The sequence below is a fragment of the Sorex araneus genome, chromosome 5 (genome assembly GCF_027595985.1).
Source record: "Sorex araneus isolate mSorAra2 chromosome 5, mSorAra2.pri, whole genome shotgun sequence".
Taxonomy (NCBI): Eukaryota; Metazoa; Chordata; class Mammalia; order Eulipotyphla; family Soricidae; genus Sorex; species Sorex araneus.
Window position 1 is genome coordinate 2,396,439 of NC_073306.1, and position 21,676 is coordinate 2,418,114.

The 21,676-nt window shown below is 66.5% G+C and overlaps 1 protein-coding gene across 2 annotated transcripts in view; it reads left to right on the forward strand.

Annotated features, from left to right (window-relative positions):
• The window catches only part of CAMTA1 (calmodulin binding transcription activator 1), a 497,436-nt gene that overhangs the window by 253,682 nt on the left and 222,078 nt on the right, over positions 1–21,676 (forward strand). For both annotated transcript variants that reach the window (XM_055137552.1, XM_055137555.1), the window contains exon 5: positions 10,591–10,726. In XM_055137552.1, coding sequence (XP_054993527.1) covers positions 10,591–10,726 — 136 coding nt within the window. The remainder of the gene's footprint in view (positions 1–10,590; positions 10,727–21,676) is intronic.

Here is a 21,676-nt window from a genome sequence, read left to right on the forward strand (position 1 = left end):
GTGCTCAGGGCTCACTCCGAGCTCTGCACTCAGGGACCACGCCTGGCGGTGCTCAGGGGTTACTCCTGGCTCTGCACTCAGGAATCCCTCCTGGCGGTGCTCGGGGACCCCGTAGGATGCCGGGACTGAGCTGGGTCGGCCTCGTGCCGGGCAAACCCGCCAGACACTTGGTGCTCAATCGCTCCAACCTGACGCGGTGGGTTTTGAGTTGAGTTTTGGTCGCGGCACGCCGGGAAAGGGCCTGGAAACAGCACGGTGGGCCGGGCACAGGCCGGCGTGGCCCTGAAGGCCCTGAGCACTGCTGGGGGGCACCCAGCCAAGCCCTGGCACTGCGGGCCTGAGCAGCGCCCTTGGGTTCCCGTCCAGCCAGCTGCTTGCTGGCCCAGCGCCTGAGCACTGCCGGGGGCACCCCCTAAAGAGCCCCTGCCGGCCACCCTCTGGCCTCTCCAGAGGGACTGGGCGCCTGCCTGTTCTCAGCGCCGCACCCCCGGGGCCTCCCCTCGCTGCACCCCTGCAGCCGCGGCCTCCCCTCGCCCCTGCCCCCGTTTCCCTGCTCCCAAGCGTGTTTGCTCCCTGTGCTCCCTTCAGGGGCCGAGTGGGGCCCCAACCGCCCTCCTGTGGCCGGACCTGCCCCTCTGGTCTCCTGCCCCCCCTCCCCGGCTTCCTGCCCCCTCGGCTCCTCCAGCCCTCGCCCTCCCGCCCCCCAGACGCTGCGCCCTGCACCCCCTCCCTGCTCCAGACACGTGGGGGAGAAACTCGAGTGCCCGAGGGCTCCAGCGCAGGGAGGACCCCGAGGCGGCCCCCACCTTGCCGGGACGTTTCCTGCTGCTGTGCCCACCGCAGCCAGCGGGCACCAGGCCTGTCCTCACCAGGAGACGAGGGACGCCCCCGTCCCCCCACACAGCTTGCGGTCACCGTGTCCGCACAGGCTGCCGGGCAGAGCCTCCCCGAGTCAGAGGTCCCCTGAGGGTCCGGGCGCCGTGACTGGGCGGGGCAGCTGGCCCCGCGGTCACTTGCCCTCTGGGACGCCTCTTTCCGCACTTGCAGTCTGCTCTTGTTTTAGTGGAAAGGAACCGCGGCTCGGACCCGGACGCAGCTGATGGGACCCGCCAGGGGGGCTGCCTTCCCCGGCCTCCCGCACCCGCCGCTCCCGCTGGGACTCGTGACGGGGGCGGGCGGTGTCCAGGTGTGGCCGGCTGCGGCCAGCTCGGGCCCCACCAGCTCCCTGCCCGCCCCTCCTGGGCGAGCCCTGCTGCGGCCCCCGGCGTCCGCGAGGCCGGCCACACCCTGGGCGAGAGTCCTCACGGCTGCGTCTGTGGGGCGGGTAAGCGGGGACAGTGCTTGCTTCCCGCGGGCCCGGGGACTACGGGCTCTGACTCCGCCCTGGCGAGCGTCCCGGGTCCTGCAGGAGCTTGGCCATCCTTAAGCCGTGGCAGGGGGCGGGGGCGGGGCTGCCTCCCAGTGCTGTGTGACCTTGAGGAAGTGAACTCCCGTCTCTGGGCCCAATGCTCTCCTCCACGGGGGTCGGGGCTCTGCCTCGTGCGCTGGCGACTGAGGCTGCACTTCCCGTGGCGTTCCGGGCCGCTGTGACGTGGCAGCTGTGTTTCCCCAGCCTCTGGCCCAGGACCGCAGCCCCTGCCCCTGAGCCCTGACCGTGCGGGGGCCACACCTGGGGCCCTCAGAGGGCTGGGCCACGCCCCCCAGCACCTTGTGGGGAGGGGGGAAAGGGACAGTTCGGTCAGGCTCCAGCTGGACACAGATGCCGGGGGAATCCACAGACTCAGCCGGCCCGAGCTTGCCTGGAGCCCAGCCCCCATGGGCCCGCTCCTCCCAGCCCCCCCAGGGACGGCCCCTCCCCTCCCAGACCCCCAGGACAGCCCCTCCCCTCCCAGGCCCCCAGGGACGGCCCCTCCCCTGCCAGACCCCCAGGGACAGCCTCCTCCCCTCCCAGATCCCCCAGGGACGGCCCCTCCCTTCCCAAGCCCCCAGGGACAGCCCCCTCCCCTCCCAACCCCCCCCATGGGCCTGCCCCTCCAGCCCCCAGGAACGGCCCCTCCCCTCCCAGACTCCCCAGGGACGGCCTCCTCCCCTCCCAGCCCCCAGGGACAGCCCCTCCCAGCCCCCCAGGGTTGGGCCCCTCTCCTGGAAAGGGAAGCTAGAAGGACCGGGTGGACCACTGGTAGCCGAGGCTGGTGGTGGTCCCGGCGCTGTGCCCTGGAGGCCAGGCTGGAGGCTGAGCCCCCCCCCCCCGGGGTGTCCGGGCTCCGCGCTGGTGTCCCGCCGGCATCCCTCAGTGAGTGGAGGGACACGTGGCCCTGGAAACGTTGGGTTCAGGGCAGGGCAGGGAGGGGCTGGCATGGGGAGGGTGACCCCTGGTGCCCGGGGGTAGGGGGCTCGGAGCCTGGAGTGTGGGCGCCCCCTGGTGTCTGGGAGACTCGGGCCCGGAGTACGGGGTGCTGGTGCCCGGGGCGGGGGGCTCGGGGGCCCCGGGGCGGTGACTGGAGGCTCCTTCGCTCACTCAGCCCAGTTTGGTGGCAGTTAGGGTCACCTGTGACCCTTGTCTGCTGCCACACACCCAGGCACTCGCGCGCACACACACACACACACATACACACACACACACACACCTGCTCACACACACACACACCTGCTCACACACACAGGCACTCACACACACACACACACAACTGCTCACCACACACACACACACAACTGCTCACACACACAGCTCCTCACTCACACACAACTGCTTATAACACACACAACTGCTCACACACACAGCTGCTTGTGTACACAGCTGTTCACATACAACTGCTTGTACACACAACTGCTCATACACACAGCTCCTCACACACAACTGTTCAGACCCACAACATCTCTCTCACACACACACACACCTGCTCACACACACACACACACACACACACATACACACACCCCTGCTCACATGCGCAGCCCCTCCCGCCTCTGCAGCTCCCCGGAACTGCGGGTGCCTGAAGGTCCCGCGGCCCCCACCCGTGTGCTCACTCCCCGAGCCCCCCAGAGAGCGGCAGGCAGCGCACCGGCCCCTCGGTCCCGGGCAGAGGGGCTCCCGGGATTCCCCAGGGTCTCCCCGCCTGGAAGGGGTGAGGCAGGACCCAGGGCGGGCCCAGCGGGGTCCCTCACGCACGCGCCCCGTCGCTGGTCTCTGTGTCTCTGCTCGCCCGACTCGTAGTCCGGTGCTCCCCTCAGCCGCGAGCGTCTCTCGCTCTCCCCTCACTGCTTCTGAACAGGTTTCGGTGAAGATCATCTTCTTTACACACACGTGAGATGTTTCCTGGCGTTCACTTCCAAACCCGCGCCTCCCCCCCGCCGCCTGTGACAGTGTCAGACATCCGCACGGCAACAGGCGGGGCCCGCCCGTGCACCCCCTTCCCGTGACTTACCGCAGCCCGTGGGGCCCGCGCCCCCGCCCCCGCCGCCCCACACGCCCATTATTTTGAAGATTATTTTAGACGCCTTGTCACAGCACCGGGAGACAGCTCCGCGAGGGTTGCTAAACTGTCTTTCTAGAGAAGCCCCCGCGCGCCACGGCAGCTTGGGGGGGCCGCGGGATTCTGAGTCGGGTGAAACATCCGGCTGCCCCGCACCAGCCCACCTGCTTCCTGCCGCTGGTGTCCAGCTGCCGGCCAGCTCGAGGGGCCACTGCGGCCGCTGGCCGTGCCTCTGGGTCTCTAGCGGGTGTCCGCTCCCGTGGACGGAGCCTGTGGGAGATTCCGGGCCCTTCTCCTGCCCAGTTCCCCAGAGGGCCCCTTGCACGCCTGGCGGGGGTGAGGCTCAGAGCGTCACTCAAGCTCAAGCTCCCCGCTCTGGTTTTGGGGGCCGGGAGGGGCAGCGCTGAGATAGTCTCCTTTCAGGGGACACCGCGTCCCGCGCCTCTCTGCAGCGCTGGTCAGTGTGTTCACGGGGAAAGGTAGACCCAGACGCCTTCTCGTCAGTCATCGGTGGGGAAACTTTCAGTACTTCCCTGTTCCGGTCTTTGATAAATCAAAGGTGGAGGCCGGCTGGGAAATCCTGGTAGATGCCTGATTCTAAACTCCTTTCTACGTTTTACTTAAAATTTATTTTTAATTAAAAAGTATTCTGGGGGGCTGGAGCAATAGCATAGCGGGGAGGGCGTTTGCCTTGCACGTGGCCGACCCGGGTTCGATTCCCAGCATCCCATGTGGTCCCCCGAGCACCGCCAGGAGTAATTCCTGAGTGCACAAGCCAGGAGTAACCCCTGTGCTTCGCCGGGTGTGACACCCCCCCCAAACAAACTATTTGGGGACCACACTCAGGGGTGCTCAGGAGTCACTCTTGGCTGTGCTGGGGGACCGTATAGGGTGGCAGGCGTCAAATCCTGACCAGCCGCGTACTAGGCCAGCAGCCTGCCCTTGCTCCGCCTCGACCCCTCCCCAGAGCACAACGGGGAAGGCACATGGCAGACTCAGGTTCAGTCCCCAGCGCCCCACAGCGCCTGCAGTCGGCCAGGAACGATCCCTGCGCACAGCTTCTTGTTGGTGACAGTCGTGACATTTTGTGCATTTAAATATCCTTTACGTGTTTTTGTCGATGTTCAGATTGTCCGTTAGTTGTTGTTCACGGGATGTCCTGCTCCTCATACCCGGCCACGCCCACCTCTGAGCAGGGTGAGGGGGGCCCCGTCTGAGGATAAGGAGCGAGACCGGGCCGTTCATTCTCCCCACTTTTGTTCAGCTTTAGGCCGGAGAGCCCAGCCTATGCAATAAGGCAAGGGAAAGAAATCAGACGCGCCCACGTGAAAAGAGGAGAGAAACGGTCTCTCTGCCTAGGAGCCCCGAGTGTGTTTGCAGAAGGTCTTTAAGATCTGGGGAATAAGGCATCACTAGGTCTAATAAATGAGGTTAGCTGGGTCGAGGACGCGAGATCGATATATAGAAATCAATCGTGTTTCTATAGAGTGGAGATGAATTATCCCAAAAAAGGAAATTAAGAAGACAATTTCATCTACAAGAGCATCCAAAAGAATAATGCGTTCAGGATAAATTTAATCCTCAGGGTGTAAAGCCGACCCACGAAAATCTTAGAGAAATGAAAGATTTATGTAAATGAAGAAACAGCCAATGGTCTGTGATTCCAAGTGAGCAAAAGAATCGGTAGTGTTCCGATGGCAATTCTTTCCAAGTTGTTTCTCGACTCTAAACAACCCCAGAAAAATCCCAGCAGACCTTTAGATCATGTTGAGAAATTGTCAGCTGAAACCTAAAATTTTATTGCACATACAAAGCACCTAATATAGCCAAAGCAGCTTTGGGAAATAATAGCAAAGCTGGAAGGACCCAGCCTCCAGCCCCCGGCTCCGGAATGTCCTCTAAAGCCGCAGTCGCTGAGGCCACCCCGTGTCGGCGTAAGGATGGAGATGAGGCAGGGCCGGAGCCGTGGCACAGCGGGGAGGGCGCTGGCTTTGCACACGGACGACCTGGGTTCGATCCCCGGCATCCCACAGGGTCCCCCGAGCACCAGCAGGAGTGATTCCTGAGTGCAGAGCCAGGAGTAACCCCTGAGCATCGCCGGGCAAGGCCCAAAAAGGGAAATAAGGAAACGATGGAAATGAAGTGAGGACGAAGCCCACCTGAACTCGGTGACTTATTGTCAGCAAAAGCACAAAAGCGATTCATGGAGGGAAAGGACAGTCTCAGAAGCAAAAACAGGGACCGGAGCGATAGCACAGCAGCCAGGGCGTCTGCCTTGCATGCAGACTGCCTGGGTTCGATCTCCGGCATCTTTTATGGTCCCCCGAGCACCGCCAGGAGTGATTCCTGAGTGCAGAGAAGATTCTTCAGGTCTAAGGTAGGACAGGGTCCTTAGAGATGACGCTAAACACGCAGTTCAGGGGCTGGAGCGATAGCACGGCGGGGAGGGTGTTTGCCTTGCAAGCGGCCGACCCCGGGTTCGATTCCCAGCATCCCATATGGTCCCCTGAGCACCGCCAGGGGTAATTCCTGAGTGCAGAGCCAGGAGTAACCCCTGAGCATCACCGGGTGTGACCCAAAAAGCAAAAATAAATAAATAAATAAATTTTTAAAAGTAAAAAATAAAAGCACAGTTCAGAAAACATGGATAAAGCGGACTTTGCGAGTAATATAATTTTTGTGGTCCTTTGAAGGAAACCATCATGAAAGAGAAAAGCTGTAGACTGCAAGAGGACACGTGCCACACGTGCACGTACCCGGGTCTTCAGAGCCTGTATTAAGGAGGACGAGTAACTGAGGTTAGAGTGGGCCAGGCGGGCAGGGCGCTCTCCCTGCGAGCGGCTGGCCTATATTCGATCCCCCACACCCCACTTGCCCCCCCTGAGTGCAGAGCCACCAGTTACCCTCCCGAATCACTCTGAGGCCCCCCGAATAGCAGTCCCCCCAAAAACGGGCAATGGAGTTAGACAATTCACCAGAGAAACTACGAATGACTAATAAGGAGATGAAAAGATTCTCGCCATCATTAGTCACTAGAGAAATGCAAATTAAAACCCTCCACACACCCGCCAGGCTGGCTGTAATCCAAGACATAATACCAGACCCCGCAGCGCACGCAGGGAGGCCCGTGTCCTCATGCATTTCCAGCGGGCGAGCCGAGCAGCACGAGCGCTTGGAGAACGGGCCGGTGGGTTTTATGTCGAGCCATTGTCTGCACCTGTCTGCGCACGGCTGCGGGGCTGTGGGCGTGGCCATGCGCCCTCTCCCCTCTGAGGCCCGGGGGAACCTGTGAGTGTTTGCTCTGGCATCTGTGTGGATCCGTGACTTAATTCCGTTAAGTCTCTCGTCCGTTTGCGTCTGCCGCTGCAGCCTCGTGAGTGGCAGGTCCAGAGTCACCGTCACCCCCACCCCCGTCCCTCCCTGCGTCACCTGGTACAGACCCAGGCTCCCCCTGCAGAACCGAGACGCTGCCGCATCACCTAAGACGCTTGCACGGGGGCGGGAGACTGGGGGGGAGGGGGTCTGTTCCGTTCCTGAGGTCATGGCCGTCTCCCCTGAGGAGCCAGGCTGTCGGGGGGCGGCCTGGCTTGCCCCTCTGCCTCCGTCCCCGCTGGTGACGCCTCTGACATTTATCAGCTGCAGCCTTTCCCTGGCCCGACGCTTCTCTCGGAAGGTGACAGGGCAGCAGGAAGCACCTGTGGGCGACCTCCCCCCCCCCCCCCGCCCCGGGTCTCTGCTCACCGCCCTCAGGGCTCTGCACTGCCCCCGGGGCACTCCTGGGAGCCCTTCGCCTCCCCACGGATGTCCTGAGATGAGGATGCCGGGGTGCGTGGATGGGGGGGTTCCCAGAAACCCCGACGGAGGCGTGTGAACGCGACAGTCAGGAGGGAGACCCAGAGGGTGTCCTTGTTCCTGCTGAGTCGCCACGGGCAGCCTGAGAGCCATGCTGGCCACGGAGGGCTCCCCGGGTCACCCGGACCCGGGTGGGGGCCCCCGGGTGACCCAGTCACAGGTTCCCCTACCTAACAAGGGAGGGGGCCTCAGATTGCCATCACTGTCACTGGAGCACTGTTCTCCCGTTGCTCATCGATTTGCTCGAGCGGGCGCCAGTAACATCTCCATTGTAAGACTTGTTGTGACTGTTTTTGGCATATCGAATACGCCACGGGTACCTTGCCAGGCTCTGCCGTGCGGGCGGGATACTCTCGGTAGCTTGCCGGGCTCTCCCAGAGGGACGGAGGAACCAAACCCAGGTCCGCCTCGTGCAAGGCAAACGCCCTACCCCTGTTCCAAAGTTGGGGGCACGGGGCCAGAGCCATAGTACCATGAGGACACTTGCCTTGCACGCAGCTGGCCGGGTTCAGCCCCGGCACCCCATCCGGTCCCCCCAAACTGCAGGAGTGAGTCCTGCACGCTGAGGGGTGGTGCGGGTGCGGCCAGCATGGTTGACTGTGGGTGCAGAGCCGGGAGCGAGCCGGCAGGCGGCACGGACAGACGGACACAGGCAGGGTCTGAAGGACACACACACCCTTCCTGGGAGCGGGGCGGGGCGGGGCAGGGGCGGGGCAGGGACGGGGCGGGGCGTGATGGGCGTGTCTGGGGCGGGGCTTGCTTGGTGGGGCGGTGGCGTGGCGTGGCGGGGGTGGGGCTTGGCGGGGCGGGGCAGGGCTTGGTGGGGCGGGGCATGGGCGGGGCATAATGGGCGTGTCTGGGGCGGGGCTTGTTGGGGCGGGGCGGGGCAGGGGCAGTGCAGAGAGAGACGTGGACTCAGGACTCAGGGATGGACACAGGGGCAGGGTCGGAGGTTGAGCCACGACCCAGAGCGCGCGTAGACGGGCAGGCACGAGGCCCAGGCCCGGGCAGGCGGGCACGTGCGGCCGCGACCCCGAGGGGCGCAGCAGGGCCGGGCTGGCCGGGCCGGTGTCCACGCGGCGTGTCCCCCGAGGGCTGGGAGGGCGCGGGCAGCCGGGGGCGCCGCTGGCGGGGCAGGACGGGGCGGGCCGGTGCGGGGGTCGCTCCCCGCGACGGTCCGGCCGGCCTGGTCTCCGCAGGGCAGTCCCGTCACCTGTCACCTGTCACCCCCGGCCCGGGCTCCCTCTGCAACAACACCCGGACGTGGAAGGCGCCCTGCACGGTGTCGTGGATGTGATTGTGGGTGTAGACGTGGCCGTGGTCGTGGGCCTGAAAATGAGCCTTCGGGGCTTGGTGGCAGCCCCCCTGCGTCTCCCGCGGACCCCCATGTCCTCCCTGCGTCCCCGTTTCCTGTTTCTGGGCCGGGCCCCTCCTTTCCAGCTGCCCTGAAGCCTGTGCCCCCCCGCCCCCCCTGCCTGCGCACAGGACCGGCTCCGAGGCTTGGCCTGGCGCCCCCTTCCTTGGGCGGCCGTGGGGTCCCTGCCAGGCTGGGGTGTCACTGTGGCTGCTGTCGCGCAGGTGTCCAGGTCTTACTTCCCGAGGGAGGGGAGGACGGGCAGGGGATTCTCGGAGTGCACACTGGTGGGGGTCCCCGCGGAGCTTCCCTGGGGAGGCCCCCGGGTGTGGCAGCCACCAGGGGGCGTTGGTCCGCGGCAGTCGCGAGAGGCGAGGGGCTGCTGCCCGGCTGGAGCCCCTGCCGGACCCGGGCCGGGCCACCACCCTCCGGGGTCCTTGTTCTGTCGGGGGTCGGCTCTGCTCGGAGGGTCCCGCCCTGCCAGGGCTCGCTCCCGGGCACAGGCCTCGGACTCGGGGCCTCCTGGGCACGCGGGGCTCAGGCTGAGAGGGGAGGGGCAGGTGGGAGGCGCCGCACCTCACCCCTGCCACTTAGGAAAGCCCCGCCAGGACACGCAGCGAGGCCCACGGGTGACACGGGTGACAGGCCCCAGAGCCGACTGCGTTGGGACACGCCCACAGTGACAGTGCTGTAACAGGTTTCACAGGTGACAGTTTTGTGACAGGCCCCAGAGGTGACAGCGTTGTGACAGGCCCCACAAGTGACACACCGTGACAGGCCTCACAGGTGACACGCTGTGACAGGCCCCATAGGTGACAGCGTTGTGACAGGCCCCACAAGTGACACACCGTGACAGGCCTCACAGGTGACAACATTGTGACAAGCCCCCACAGGTGACACGCTGTGACAGGCCCCACAGGTGACACATTGTGACAGGCCTCACAGGTAATAGTTTTGTGACAGGCCCCAGAGGTGACACGCTGTGACAGGCGTGACGCTGTCTCAGATTGTCTCAGTTGGCGCAGGCTTTGAGGAAACCCCTGTTGGCATGAGCCAGCCGCTCACTGGTTGGACAGCGGTGGCGTGTGGAGCTTGGGTTTCCTGGAAGACTGAGGGGTGGGGGAGAGGGAGGGAGGGAGGGAGGGAGAGAAGGGTGGGGAGAGGGAGGGAGGGAGAGAGAGGGAGAAAGAGAGAGGGAGCCAAAGGGAGGGGGAGGGAGGGAGGGAGGAACGGAGGGAGGGGGAGGGGAGAGAGAGGGAGAGAGAGGGAGCCAGAGGGAGGCAGGGGGAGGGAGGGAGGGCGGGCTGGGCGGGCAGGGGTGGGAGCAGCCTCACCTGCTCTCTGGGCCGGCACTGTAGGGGGAGGTGGAGGCCTGTCTGGGTTTCCCAGGCTGCAGATCTGGGGGGCTCGCGCCCTGGAGCACGGGGGTGTGGGGGGCTTCTCCAGCATGGCTGACCCTGCCCCTGCCGTGCCCTGCCCCCACCCACGTGTCGCAGGGCCGGGGCTGGGGACCCTTTGGGGTCCTCTGCCTGTCACTGCCGACCCCGGAGGAACCGGCCCCTCCTGCTCAGACACCGAGCACCCGCCACTTCACTCATCCCCGAGGCCGGGGAGGGGCTCGGAGAGGGGCACCCCCGTCCTCTCCCCCCCCCCCCGGCCTGTTTCCCATCAGGTGGTGGGTCTTATGCGGAGACGGGTCTTACTTTCCCGGCCCCTCTTGGCCACACTTAATTCCCGAGGCGCCGGCTGCGCGGGCAGAGCTTGGCTGGTGAGTCCCGAGCAGTGAAAGGTGAAAACCGGCGTCCCGGGAGTGTGGCCCGTCGCCGTGCCGTGGAGGGCGCGGGCGGCAGGCCGGGCTCCGCGCGGCCCACCCCCAGGGCCTCTGGGTAACCTGCCGTGTGTTGCTTGCAGGCCGCAGAATGGCTCCATGATCCTCTACAACAGGAAGAAGGTGAAGTACCGGAAGGACGGCTACTGCTGGAAGAAGCGGAAGGACGGGAAGACCACGCGCGAGGACCACATGAAGCTGAAGGTGCAGGGCGTGGAGGTGAGGGCGGCCGGCGGGCGCCAGCCCAGACCCAGCCCACGCGACGCCGAGTTCGGGAAGCGCTGGTGGGCGGGAGGGGGTGCTCGCACCGTGTGTGTGTGGAGCTCGGGGTGCGCCCGGAGGTGGCGGGGGGGGGGTTGCTCTCTGTGCAGGTCCCACGGGAGCTGGGGGACCCCCAGCCCGGGTCGCCGGGACGGGGGGTGTCTGAGTGCCTGGGGCCCGTCTCAGGGTCTCGTGCACCTTTTAGCGACGGACCCGGGGGGTCGGCCAGGCTGCAGGTGTCCTGAGCCCAGGGCTGTGCGCAGGCAGCCCAGAGACGCCCCCGAGGCCCCTTTCCCTCTCGGGGGCCCCGGGCCGAGGGACACGGCCCAGAGCAAGGGCCCGAAGTCAAAGTGCGCAGCCAGCACCGCATCCACGTCTCGGGTCCACAATCCGCGCTCTGTCCGGCGTGCGGAGCTGGGCGTCAGCTGGGCAGAGCTGGGCGTCACCGGACCCCGGGGTCCCTCGGCCCGCCCCAGCTCAGCAGCCGCCACGCCAGGCGCTCTGCCATTGCCATTGTGTCTCTGCGTCACTCCGTGCTCTCCCGGCTCTCGCCAGCACCCCGCGGGGGCAGCTGCCGCCCCGTGTCCGCTGGGGTCCTTAGCCCCCGGACGTGCTTTGTGACGACAGGCAGAGGGGGCCCGGCCTCCTTACACGCAGCATTCCCAGGACAGCCGGGACACTCCCAGGCACGGCCCCCCCGAGGCTGACCTCACGTGCACGGAGGGCCGGGTGGGGTGGGGGCCGTGGAGGCAGGGCCCCCCGGGGTGCAGGGAGGGTGCTGGGGCCGGACGGGCAGGCCTGCGCGGGGGTCCGCTCGCCTGGTGTCCCCTCGTGTGGCAGCCGCATCGCTGGGGATTTCTGGGCTGGGGTCCTGAGGGGGCGGGCTCAGGGGCTCGCGGCGACTGTGCTCGGCCCCGTGCTGGACATGGGTGTTGTCCCCGGATGGGCCCTTTGGTGCTTTGGGTCGTCCCCATGTCCCCGAGGGTCCCAGCTTGTGCACTGCCCGGACGTGTGGGTGAGGGCTGTGGGGCGAGGCCCCCTCGGTGGGCTTGGGTGGCCCCTGGGCCTGTGCTCGGCCCCGGGGTCCGTCCCGGGGTCTCCGGATCCTGGCCCGGGTGCCGGGGTGTCCTGGGGGAACAGAGGCTGTCAGACCTCCCCCTGGGCTCCGGGGTCTGACCTCCGGGCCACGGCTGCCCCGACAGCCCCGCCCTCTGTCCAGTGGGGACCCGGGCAGTGGGGTGGGCGGGCCAGGGTGAGACTTTCTAACTCGGGTTCGCCCTGCCGGGGTCCAGCCACCCCCTCTGTGGAGCGGGGGGCACAGTGAGGGTCGCCCTTCGGGGGGCCAGAACTCCCCAGCTCTCAGCGCTGGGGGCCCAGCCAGGCCCCTCCCCCCTGATGGGAGACCCCGAGGGCGCAGAGAATGGGCACGAGTGTCCGTCTGGTCCCCATGTCTGGGCAGCCGGCCAGGCTGGGGGCGGGATATCAGCCCGACTGTGCCCTCCTGGAGTCCGGCTGGACCAGCCCCGTCGGGGCTCAGGATGCTGACCCCCCCCCCCCACAATGTGCCGTGTGTGCCTGCTCCTCCCGGCTCTTGGTAGCCCCCCGCGGGGAGGACCCTGGGGCGGAGAGTGAAGCTCCCTGGGCCCTGTTGGGGGGGGGGGGGCTTCATTACTGAGGCGGGGAACCCACTGCGGGGCCTCTATCCTGGTCACCCCCCAGGCCCCTCGGGGGGGGGACCCGGGGCCGTGCAGAGAACTACGTGGCGGAGACCCCTGCGGCCGACCCGGGCTCAGGGCGATAAGAGAGACCCAGGTTTGGTGGGCACTAGACAGACCGCCCAGTGAGTCCGAGGGTCCAGCCCCTGCTGTGTGGACAGAGCCCCCCACCTGCCGCGTGGGCCGCGTCTGCCCCTGCGCACAGCCTCAGCCGCCCCTCCGAGAGCCGCCCGCACCCGGAACTCCCGCCCGGCCCGCAGTGCTCTGCCCCACGGGGGCTTCTGCAGGGAAGGGGACAGAACTCGCCCCCCCCCCCGCTCCCGCCCCCGCCCCCCGCCGCCCCGCGCCCGTCTCCGGACTGAGCCACGCTAGGAGCGACGTTCTCCACCCGGATGCTCAGGCCACGTATGGGAGCAGAAAAGACCAAACAGGCCCCGCTTGGCGCAGGAGTGATGCTGTAGTTAGCGCATTAGGAATTAACAGGCCGTGAAATAGCAGTCTGCCTCGGGGGCCCCACCCCGCACCCGCCCGCCAGGACGCAGGGGGGAGGGGAGCTCGCGGGCCGGCCCAACGCGTCTGGATCCACAGGGCTGGGGGAGACGGGAGGCCGTGAGCCGGGGGGCAGGGGCGGGGGAGGGGTGGACAGGGCCTGGCCCGAGCCTGCCCCTAGGGCCCCTCCCGGGCGGGGGGGCTTGGTCTTCCCCCAGCTCCAGCTCTGCGGGGGGCCATGTGCCGTCAGCCCCCGTCTTGGCAGCCCCTGTGCAGAGCTGCAGGACACCCCCGTGGGGAGCCAGGCTCAGTCTCTGCACACGTGTGCACGCACAGCCACACACAGGTGCACACGCCCGCATGTGCACATACGTGCACACAGGGGCGTGTGTAAACACACATGTGCTAGACACATATGCGCACGCACACGCTGAGGCGAGATGCCCCCCTTGACTTCCAGGGACAGAGAATGCCCCACGCCGCGTCTGGGGGAGCACTGGGGAGCACGGGGGAGCACTGGGGAGCACAGGGGAGCACAGGGGAGCACGGGGGAGCATGGTCTGTGTCATGTGGCGCTCCCGAGGCCGGGAGCCCTGGGCTTGTGCCGGCGGCTCTGACCTGGGGGACTCCGGCTCCAGGCAGGGACTTGGTCTCTGTCCAGGCTCGGGGTGGACACAGAAGCGGCGGCAGCAGGAAGGGGAGCCACCAGCAGCCCGGGGCCTGGGAGCAGGCGGGCCTGGCGCAGGGCCGGGGCGCTGGGCAGCAGACCGGGCTGGCCGCTGGGGCCCGTGCCTGAGGCCGCAGCCGCTGCCCAGTGCCCCAGCCCCCTGAGACTCACTGGGAGCCTCGTCCCGCCCGGCCCCTCCCCGCTCTCCTCCCCCGCGCCCTGCGGCTCCTGCCATTTCCCCCGTGAGGCGCGGCCGAGCCTCCAGGCCTGGACCCCCGGCGAGGGCAGTGCAGGGTCCGGCCGGGTTGTCCCCCTCACGGTCCCCGAGCTGCAGAGAGCCTGGGCGTGGGGGGCGCAGACGGGGGTTTAGGGGACTCGGGGGCACTGGCCATAGGTCACCGGGGCCCCGACCCTGAGTTGAGAACAACCCACCCCCCTCGCCCCCGCGTGGCCGGGAGCCTGAGAGACCGTGACCTGCGCCCTGGCCTGCGCTCGGGGTCCTGAGCTCCCCGCCCCCTCCCCGGGGACCCTCACCCAGGCACCCCACGGGCCTCCCCTGCCGCGACCGCTGTGGCCGGGTCCAGCGGCTCAGGAGGCCCCGGGGAGCCCCAGGGCTGCACCCGGAGACACCCTGGGCCCCGGGAGCCGATGGCGCCTGGTGGGGCTCGTGCGAGGTGCCGCCCCAAAGGCTGGGTTCGGGTGGGGACCCTCAGTGCCCCCCACGGCTCAGCCCGCCCAGCCTGTGCGCCCACAGCCCTGCCCAGACACGGGCAGGACTGCAGGGAGACGATGGCACGGGGGACACGAGCGTGCCTGGGACCCGAGTGTCGTCACGAGGACCCCTGAGCACTGCCCGGGCCATCCCGGTGGGCCCGGCAGCACTGACCCCCGTCAGAGAGAGGGTGGGTTTGTGGAAGGACACACCAACGAGCCAGGCGTGGGCAGACCACACGCCACCTGGGGGACCAGCCCCCGCCGCCTCCCAGCTGCCCACTGCCCCCTGCTGTTCCCCTCTGCTGACTGCCCACTGCCCGATTCTGACGCCCCACTGACCACCGCTCCCCACTGACTACCCACTGCTTCCCGACAACTGACCACTGTCCACTGCCCACTGCTGACTGCCCACTGCCCGCTTCTGATGCCCGTTGCCCACTGTCCCCGACTGACGCCTCACTGCCCACTGTTCACCGCCAGCTCCCCACTGCCCACTGCTGACTGCCCAGCGGAGCCTGGCACCCACCGCTAACTCCCCCCACCAACTGCCCACCGCTGACTGCCCACTTCCGGTGCCTGGCGCGGTGTCCCCCACACGGGTTCTATACGGACCCATGAGTGCGATGATGGACTGGCTCTGTGGGCCGGACGGTCACCCAGGCAGCTGTCAGGACGGGGACCAGGGTTCCCACATTTCAGTCTCAGAGCCACTGGCCAGGGCAGGCCTGGGCCCAGGAAGGTGTCCGGGCCAGCAGCGGGCGGGTGTGGGCGGCCCAGGAGCTGACCCGAAGGACGGGCAGCCACTGTGGCCCCAGGGCTATTGCTGGCAGGTGTCCCGGGAGCAGCCGGCCCTCCTCTCCCCACCTGCCAGCAGCTGTGTCCCGAGGCCCGGCGCCCTGCCCTTAGCCCGCCGGCGTCCCTGCTTGTGGCAGAGGCCGGGCACGTGGGCCCCACCAGGTCTCCTTCGGGGATACCAGGCTGCCGGGCTCAGCTCCAGGGCTCAGCTCTGTGGCTCCCGTGGTTCTGTGGCTCGACTCCGTGGCTATCTCCCTGGTTCTGTGGCTCGACCCCGGGGCCCTGCTCTGTGCTTCTGTGGTTCGACTCCGTGGCTCATCTCCCTGGTTCTGTGGCTCGACTCCGTGGCGCTTTCTCTTGGTTCTGTGGCTCGACTCCGTGACATCACTTTACGGTTCTGTGGCTCGACCCCGGGGCCCTGCTCTGTGGCCCGACTTCCTGGGGATGCCCGGGGCGCTGCGGAGCACAGGCAAGGCCCCGCTGTCCACTCCGAGCTCCCCGCACGGCCCGGCTGATGGGAGACCCTGGTCCCGCCGACCATGGCGCCCCTTGGCTGTGCCCCTCCCGGGGGGCGCTGTCCCCTGCCCGCTGTGAGGGCTGCGAGGGAGGGGCCTCACAGAACTGAAGGAAGCCGCCTCCGCGCGGATTGTTCCGTATCCGAGGTGGCGTGTGACAGGCCGGCCGGGCTCCCCGTGGCACGTGACTCGAGGCCGTGCGGGGGGTTGGGGGGGAGAATCAGGCGGGTCTGGCCCTCCTGATGTCGGTGGGCCCCACGGGTGACTTTCGTGAAGCGGGGAGGAGAAAGACGGTCACTTTCTCTCCCACCGCCTCAAACACCCGGGACCCACGGTAACTGGGTTCTTGTCTCGCTCGCGGAAAAGAATTTCAGGAGTAGACAAGCAGTGAAGTAAAAGATTTTATTCAGAGGTTTCTGAGAGAGGGAGGAAGGGATAAGTGGAAAAGAAAAACCAGTAGGAGTAACGCGCTCAAGAGAGAACGCGGGCTTCTCCAAGGGTGGAGGAAGCCTCGAATGGGCTATTGGGCTGGGTTTTATAGGGTTTCTCCAACCTGCCCTCACGTGGGGGCTTCTTTCCAGGTGAAAGTCCGTTACCAGGGAGGCTGGGTCCTCTTTAGGCTGGATCACATTTTAATCAGATTAAGGGAGAGGTTGACAGAATTGAGGAACTTCATGGGGAGGGGTCCAACCTCCTCAGGGTCTGCTGAAGGTCTTATCAGGTCTGTTTTCTGTATCCACAAGGTGGGTCAGTCTCAGGATTCTCCTTCCTAGAGGCTTTGTTAATCTGTTTCATTGCCAAGGGCCTTTCCCTATCTACCTACCTACATCACTCTTAAGCCCGAAACAGAACCTCCTGGACCTGCCCTCGGGGGGCGCACGTGTCGTGACCTCCCCCCACGCGAGGACCCGTGGGTCGCGCTGGGGCAGCGTCCGCTCTGGGTGGTTGGTGGCTGCTCCTGGCCCTCTCCCGAGCCCTTCTCTCCCCTCCTCTCCCGTGCTGCGTTTTGTGGTCTCGGGGGCCTGTTTCCGGTCGTGTTGGGGGTCACTGCTGGCCGTGCTCGGGCCACTGTGCGGTGCAGCCTGTAGAGCTGGCCCTCGTCCGGCCGGCGGCTGCAGAGCCCTGCCGTGGTCTCCGTGCCCTGGCCCCCGGAGTGGCCCCCGGGAGTGGCCCCTCGTCTGAGTGTCTCAGAGGGGTGTCCAAGACCTGGGGGAGCCTCGTCCCTCCCGGAGGCCGGGGGGGGGGGGGGCGGCCCGGACGGCGAGGATGCGGACGAGGAGCCAGTGTTGCCTCCCCCGGGCACAGCAAGGCTGGCAGCGGGCAGTGTCAGGGGCGGACCCGGTGCCAGGCGGCCGTGGTCACTGCGGAGGCCGAGCCGGCGACCAGACCTGTGGCCAGCCCGCACGCCTGCTGGCCAGTGTCGGCGTCTGAGTGTCCGACACTGTCCACTCCTGGATGAGGCATGGATGGGGAAATACGCAGCTTCCTGCGGGGGGGGGCCCGAGACCCTCTGCTGCCTCCCCTCACCCCCTCTGCCCTGCGCGCCCCCCCTCACACGCTTCCCTCCACCCTGCCTCTCACCCCACATGTTCCCAGGCGGGATCAGACACGTTTGCTGGTGACACCCCAGCTTGGTGCCGGCTGCTCCTGGGACAGTGCTCCCCCCACGTGGCTTCCGGTGCGGGACAGGCCAGGCCGCTGGCTCTGATTCTCGCTGCGGGGGTGGCCCGGCCCTGCTCAGGGCTGTCGGAAGCGGCTGGGTCTGGGGGGCTTGTGACTCAGGAGGGGTCCTTCGGGTGGCGACTCAGTGCCAGCTTCTTGGCGTCTCACCCACGGCGTGTGCTGTGGGGACCCAGTTCCCACATCCGGGGGTCCCAGCGGAGGCAGGACCTGGACTGGGAGAGCTTCTGCAGGTCCCGGGGCCAGACGGGGAGCCCCCGCCCCACGCCGAGCGCACCCTCGCCCGTGCCACACTCCGCCGGGGGACGCGGTGGCTTTGCTTGTTTACTACTGTGCCTCGTTCCCGCTTCACGACACCCGGCCACCAAGCTCTCCGTCTAAATGGCAGCTGGGGTGGTACCTCATCGCTTTGCCTTGACTGGCTCTGTAGCTTTCCCGGGCACTGTGGACGGAAGAACAGGACAAACGGGAGAGCCCGGGAAGGGGCAGCACTGTCGCACTGCCATCCCATTGCTCATCGATTTGCTCGAGCGGGCACCAGTAACGTCTCCATTGTGAGACTTCTTGTTCCTGTTTTTGGCATATCGAATACGCCACGGGGAGCTTGCCAGGCTCTGCCGTGCAGGCAGGAGACTCTCGGTAGCTTACCGGGCTCTCTGAGAGGGACAGAGGAATCGAACCCGGGTTGGCCGTGTGCAAGGCAAACGCCCTAGCCGCTATGTTATCGCTCCAGCCCCGGAAGGGGTAGTGGAGAATGAATGTGCTCCGAAATTAAGGCTCTGGCTCCTGCCTCCCCTGCAGCTGCTGCCCGCGGTGGCGTATTGCAGCGGGACGGAGCTGCGGCAGAGCTGGGGGCAGGACAGCCGCCGTCCCCCTCCCGCTCCCGGGGACGAGGCCGAGCTGCACTTTTTACGCTCAATTAGTTCCCGCGTCGGGTTGGACACGCCACAGTGAGGAGCATCTTGGGTTTCTGCAGGATTAAGGGCGATGAGGGGAAGTAAACTCAGCCACGTGCCCTCTGCTCCCTTCCCGCGTGCGTCCTTCTGTCTGCCTTGGCCGCGGGCACAGCCGGGTCGCGCCTGCTTCTTTGGAGGAGGAGGGGCTGGAGGGGGAGCAGCCCCCACCCCCCTTCCCGGCATGGCAGCGTCGCCAGGACTGGCGGTTCCCAGCAGAGCGTCTGCCCGGCCCCTGGGCAGCGTCCGCCCCGTCCCGTGCCGTGGGGATCAGCCGGGGCAGGGGGCGCGTTGGCGTGGCTCACGGACGCCAGCCGGCTCCTGGCAGCCCCGTGCTCGCCAGGTTGAGCGTCTCGGCGCCCTTGTTGAATTTATTTTGCTTCATTATCTTTTCTTGCATTTTTAATGCTCCTAATAAGACGATATTAGGAAGTGCACCGAGTGCTTGTGCGAGTCGTGCTGGGTGCGGGAGCCGGGGGTGGGCAGGGAAACACGCCAAGAACTGATGGACTTTTGGGGGGCCCCACCCACGCCTCCCCGGAGGCAGCTCTGACCCCTCACGAGGGGCCCGGGGGGCTGGGGTCTCCGCCGCAGATGGAGAAATGAGACGCATTTCTCCAACACAGCCGTGTGTGGGTCCTGTGGGGGCGCTGATGGGGTGGGCGGGCCCGGGGCTGGGGGCTGCCTTCCCGGGGGGACCCTCACGGGCGGGACCGTGACTGCGCCCTGACAGCTAGCCAGGACCCCCGGGCCACTGAGTCCCAAACTGGTTTCAAAATGACCCGTCCCTGCAGCCTCGGCTTGCCCGAGCAGTGAGGGGCGCCCCTCCCCTGCAGCGAGGCCTCGGCCCGGCCCCGTGTCCAGGCAGAGGTGGGCTCTCACTCTCCTGCCTGCGGCCCGTCTGGGCGCTCAGCAGCGCCGCGGTGCCTGCTCTGAGGCATGAACCCTCCTCGGGAGGGCGCAAAGCCTGTTAGGTATAATACCCAATTACAGTTATTTTTTACTCCAAAAGGCACGTCAAATAAATAATGCAATTTATGTTACTTCTGGAAAATGTAGCAGCATTCGTTAATTTACATAAATTATACAACTCATTATCTTTGTTTATAATCAGCCCTAGCAATATTTTGGCTTATGGATCTAGAAGGTGTGGGGGGGAGGGGGCGCCAGATTCCGGGGGAGCGGGACCCTCCTCTGCAGTCACCTTTGTGTTTATTTGCAGAGCGCGTGAGTGTTTCACAGACACCCCCCCCCCCCATCACTGCCCTTTCCCGCGATGAACGAGGCGCGTTAACTCTGACTTTTGTTTAGAACAAGCCAAATAAATGCAAGTAAATTAATCTTCGTTTCCGGGGGTTTGGAGTGTACAGCAGCGTCCTCTGTGGCACTCAGCCGCCGGGCACTGCAGGGGGCTGGGAGTACAGTGTAGGGCAGAGGGGCAGGGGTGAGGGGCAGAGGGGGCAGGGGTGAGGGGCAGAGGGGGCAGGGGTGAGGGGCTGAGGGGCAGAGAGGCAGGGGTGAGGGGCAGAGGGGGCAGGGGTGAGGGGCAGAGAGGGCAGGGGTGAGGGGCAGAGGGGCAGGGGTGAGGGGCAGAGGGGGCAGGGGTGAGGGGCAGAGGGGGCAGGGGTGAGGGGCAGAGAGGGCAGGGGTGAGGGGCAGAGGGGCAGGGGTGAGGGGCAGAGGGGCAGGGGTGAGGGGCAGCGGGAGTGGGGCAGAGGGGGCAGGGGAGCAGGAACCAGGGTGGCTGGTTTTTCACTTTCTTGGGCCGCCAGCAGACGGAGGGCCTGAGTTCAGAGCGAGGAGGAAAGAGACGTCACTTTCTCCCCATCCGCCTCTGCCACCTGGGACCCAGGTTACCGGGTTCTTGTCTCACCTCGCAGAAGAGAGAACCCGGCTTCTCCGGGGGCGGGGCGCGCCCCTACACCCCCCAGCATTGGACAGGAGCGCGTGGAAGTCCACATCTCAAGAGGGGGATGCAGGGGGCTGGAGCGATAGCACAGCGGGGAGGGCGTTTGCCTTGCACACGGCCAACCCGGGTTCGATTCCCAGCATCCCATAGGGTCCCCTGAGCACCGCCAGGGGTGATTCCTGAGTGCAGAGCCAGGAGTAACCCCTGTGCATCGCCGGGTGTGACCCAAAAAGAAAAAAAAAAAAAGAGGGGGATGCGGGCGACACGTGTGCTCAGGCACCACGTGTGCTCGGCCACGTGGGCACAAGCAGCGCCTGGGCCCGGGCAGCATCCGAGCGTCCTTCCTCTGTCAAGGGGGCCTTTTAGGGTTCCCCACCCACCCCCTCGGGGGGCTTCTGCCTTTGTGAAAGTCCCTTGCCAGGGAGGCTGCCGTGGCGGGCAGGGCCGGGCGTGGTGATGGTCTCTTTGAAATTCCTTCCCCGGCCTTTTGTTTCAGGAGCTTCTGGTGGGGGTCCAGCCTTCTCGGGGTCTGCTGCTGGCCAGGTGAGGGTCTTACCAGGCTTCGGCTCCTGTTTTCTGCAAAGTCGGCATTTGGCAGCTTCGGGGCTACTGATCCCATGATTTCCCGGGAAGTTCCCTGCCGTTGCCTTGAGGGACGGACGGGCCCGTCCCTGTCGACCTTCCTGCCTGCATCAGCACTGCCAGTGGGAGCATTCCTGGGGCCCCTCTGAGCCTGCCCCCCCCCCCCCCCACTGCCAGGGTCAAGTCCGTTAACTTTCGGTAGGAAGGAGGCTGGAAGGACAGTGCGGGTGTGAAGGCGCTTGCCTTGCACGTGGCTGAACTGGGTCCCCCCCCCCCCACGCCCCGCCAGGAGTGACCCCCACGCCCCCGCCAAACACACACAAGAGAAAAAGCACCCGGGGCTGAGCTGTGTGTTAATCCGGTACCCGGCATCTCTAGGAAGTACCCAGAGGTTTCTTCCGATGGCAGAGGCGGGGCTTCAGGGGATCTGGGCCAACCTGCGGGATCTCCACCGCCCTGTGTGTTCCTGGCTGCTGTGCAGGGGTGTGGAGGGAGGGGGGTGGCAGCCCGCTCTGGCTTTCTGGCTGGAGGCGTTGCTCAGCCACTAGAGCGCGGGGCTGGCATCGCCGTCTTGCTGAGTGCAGTTCAGACCAGAGTTCCGGAAGGCCCGGGCAAGTGGATTTGTAAGGACAGCAGGGGGGAGGCGGGGGGAGGCCCAGCCTGGGGCAGGCGGGCGCGTTGAGTCTCCGTCTAAACACCGCAGCGCGTGCGTGAGGCCAGACTGAGCTCTGTGGGGAAGTCCTGCGGGCCGGAAGCTGCGAGTGCTCAGACCGGGAGCCGCATGGGGGGAGGGTGGGGGGAGGTCGGGGAGGTGAGGAGCCCCTGGCGGGCCCCAGGGGGCTCAGGCTGCCCCCCCCCGACCCCCCGGCTGAGGAAGCCCCGGACCGGC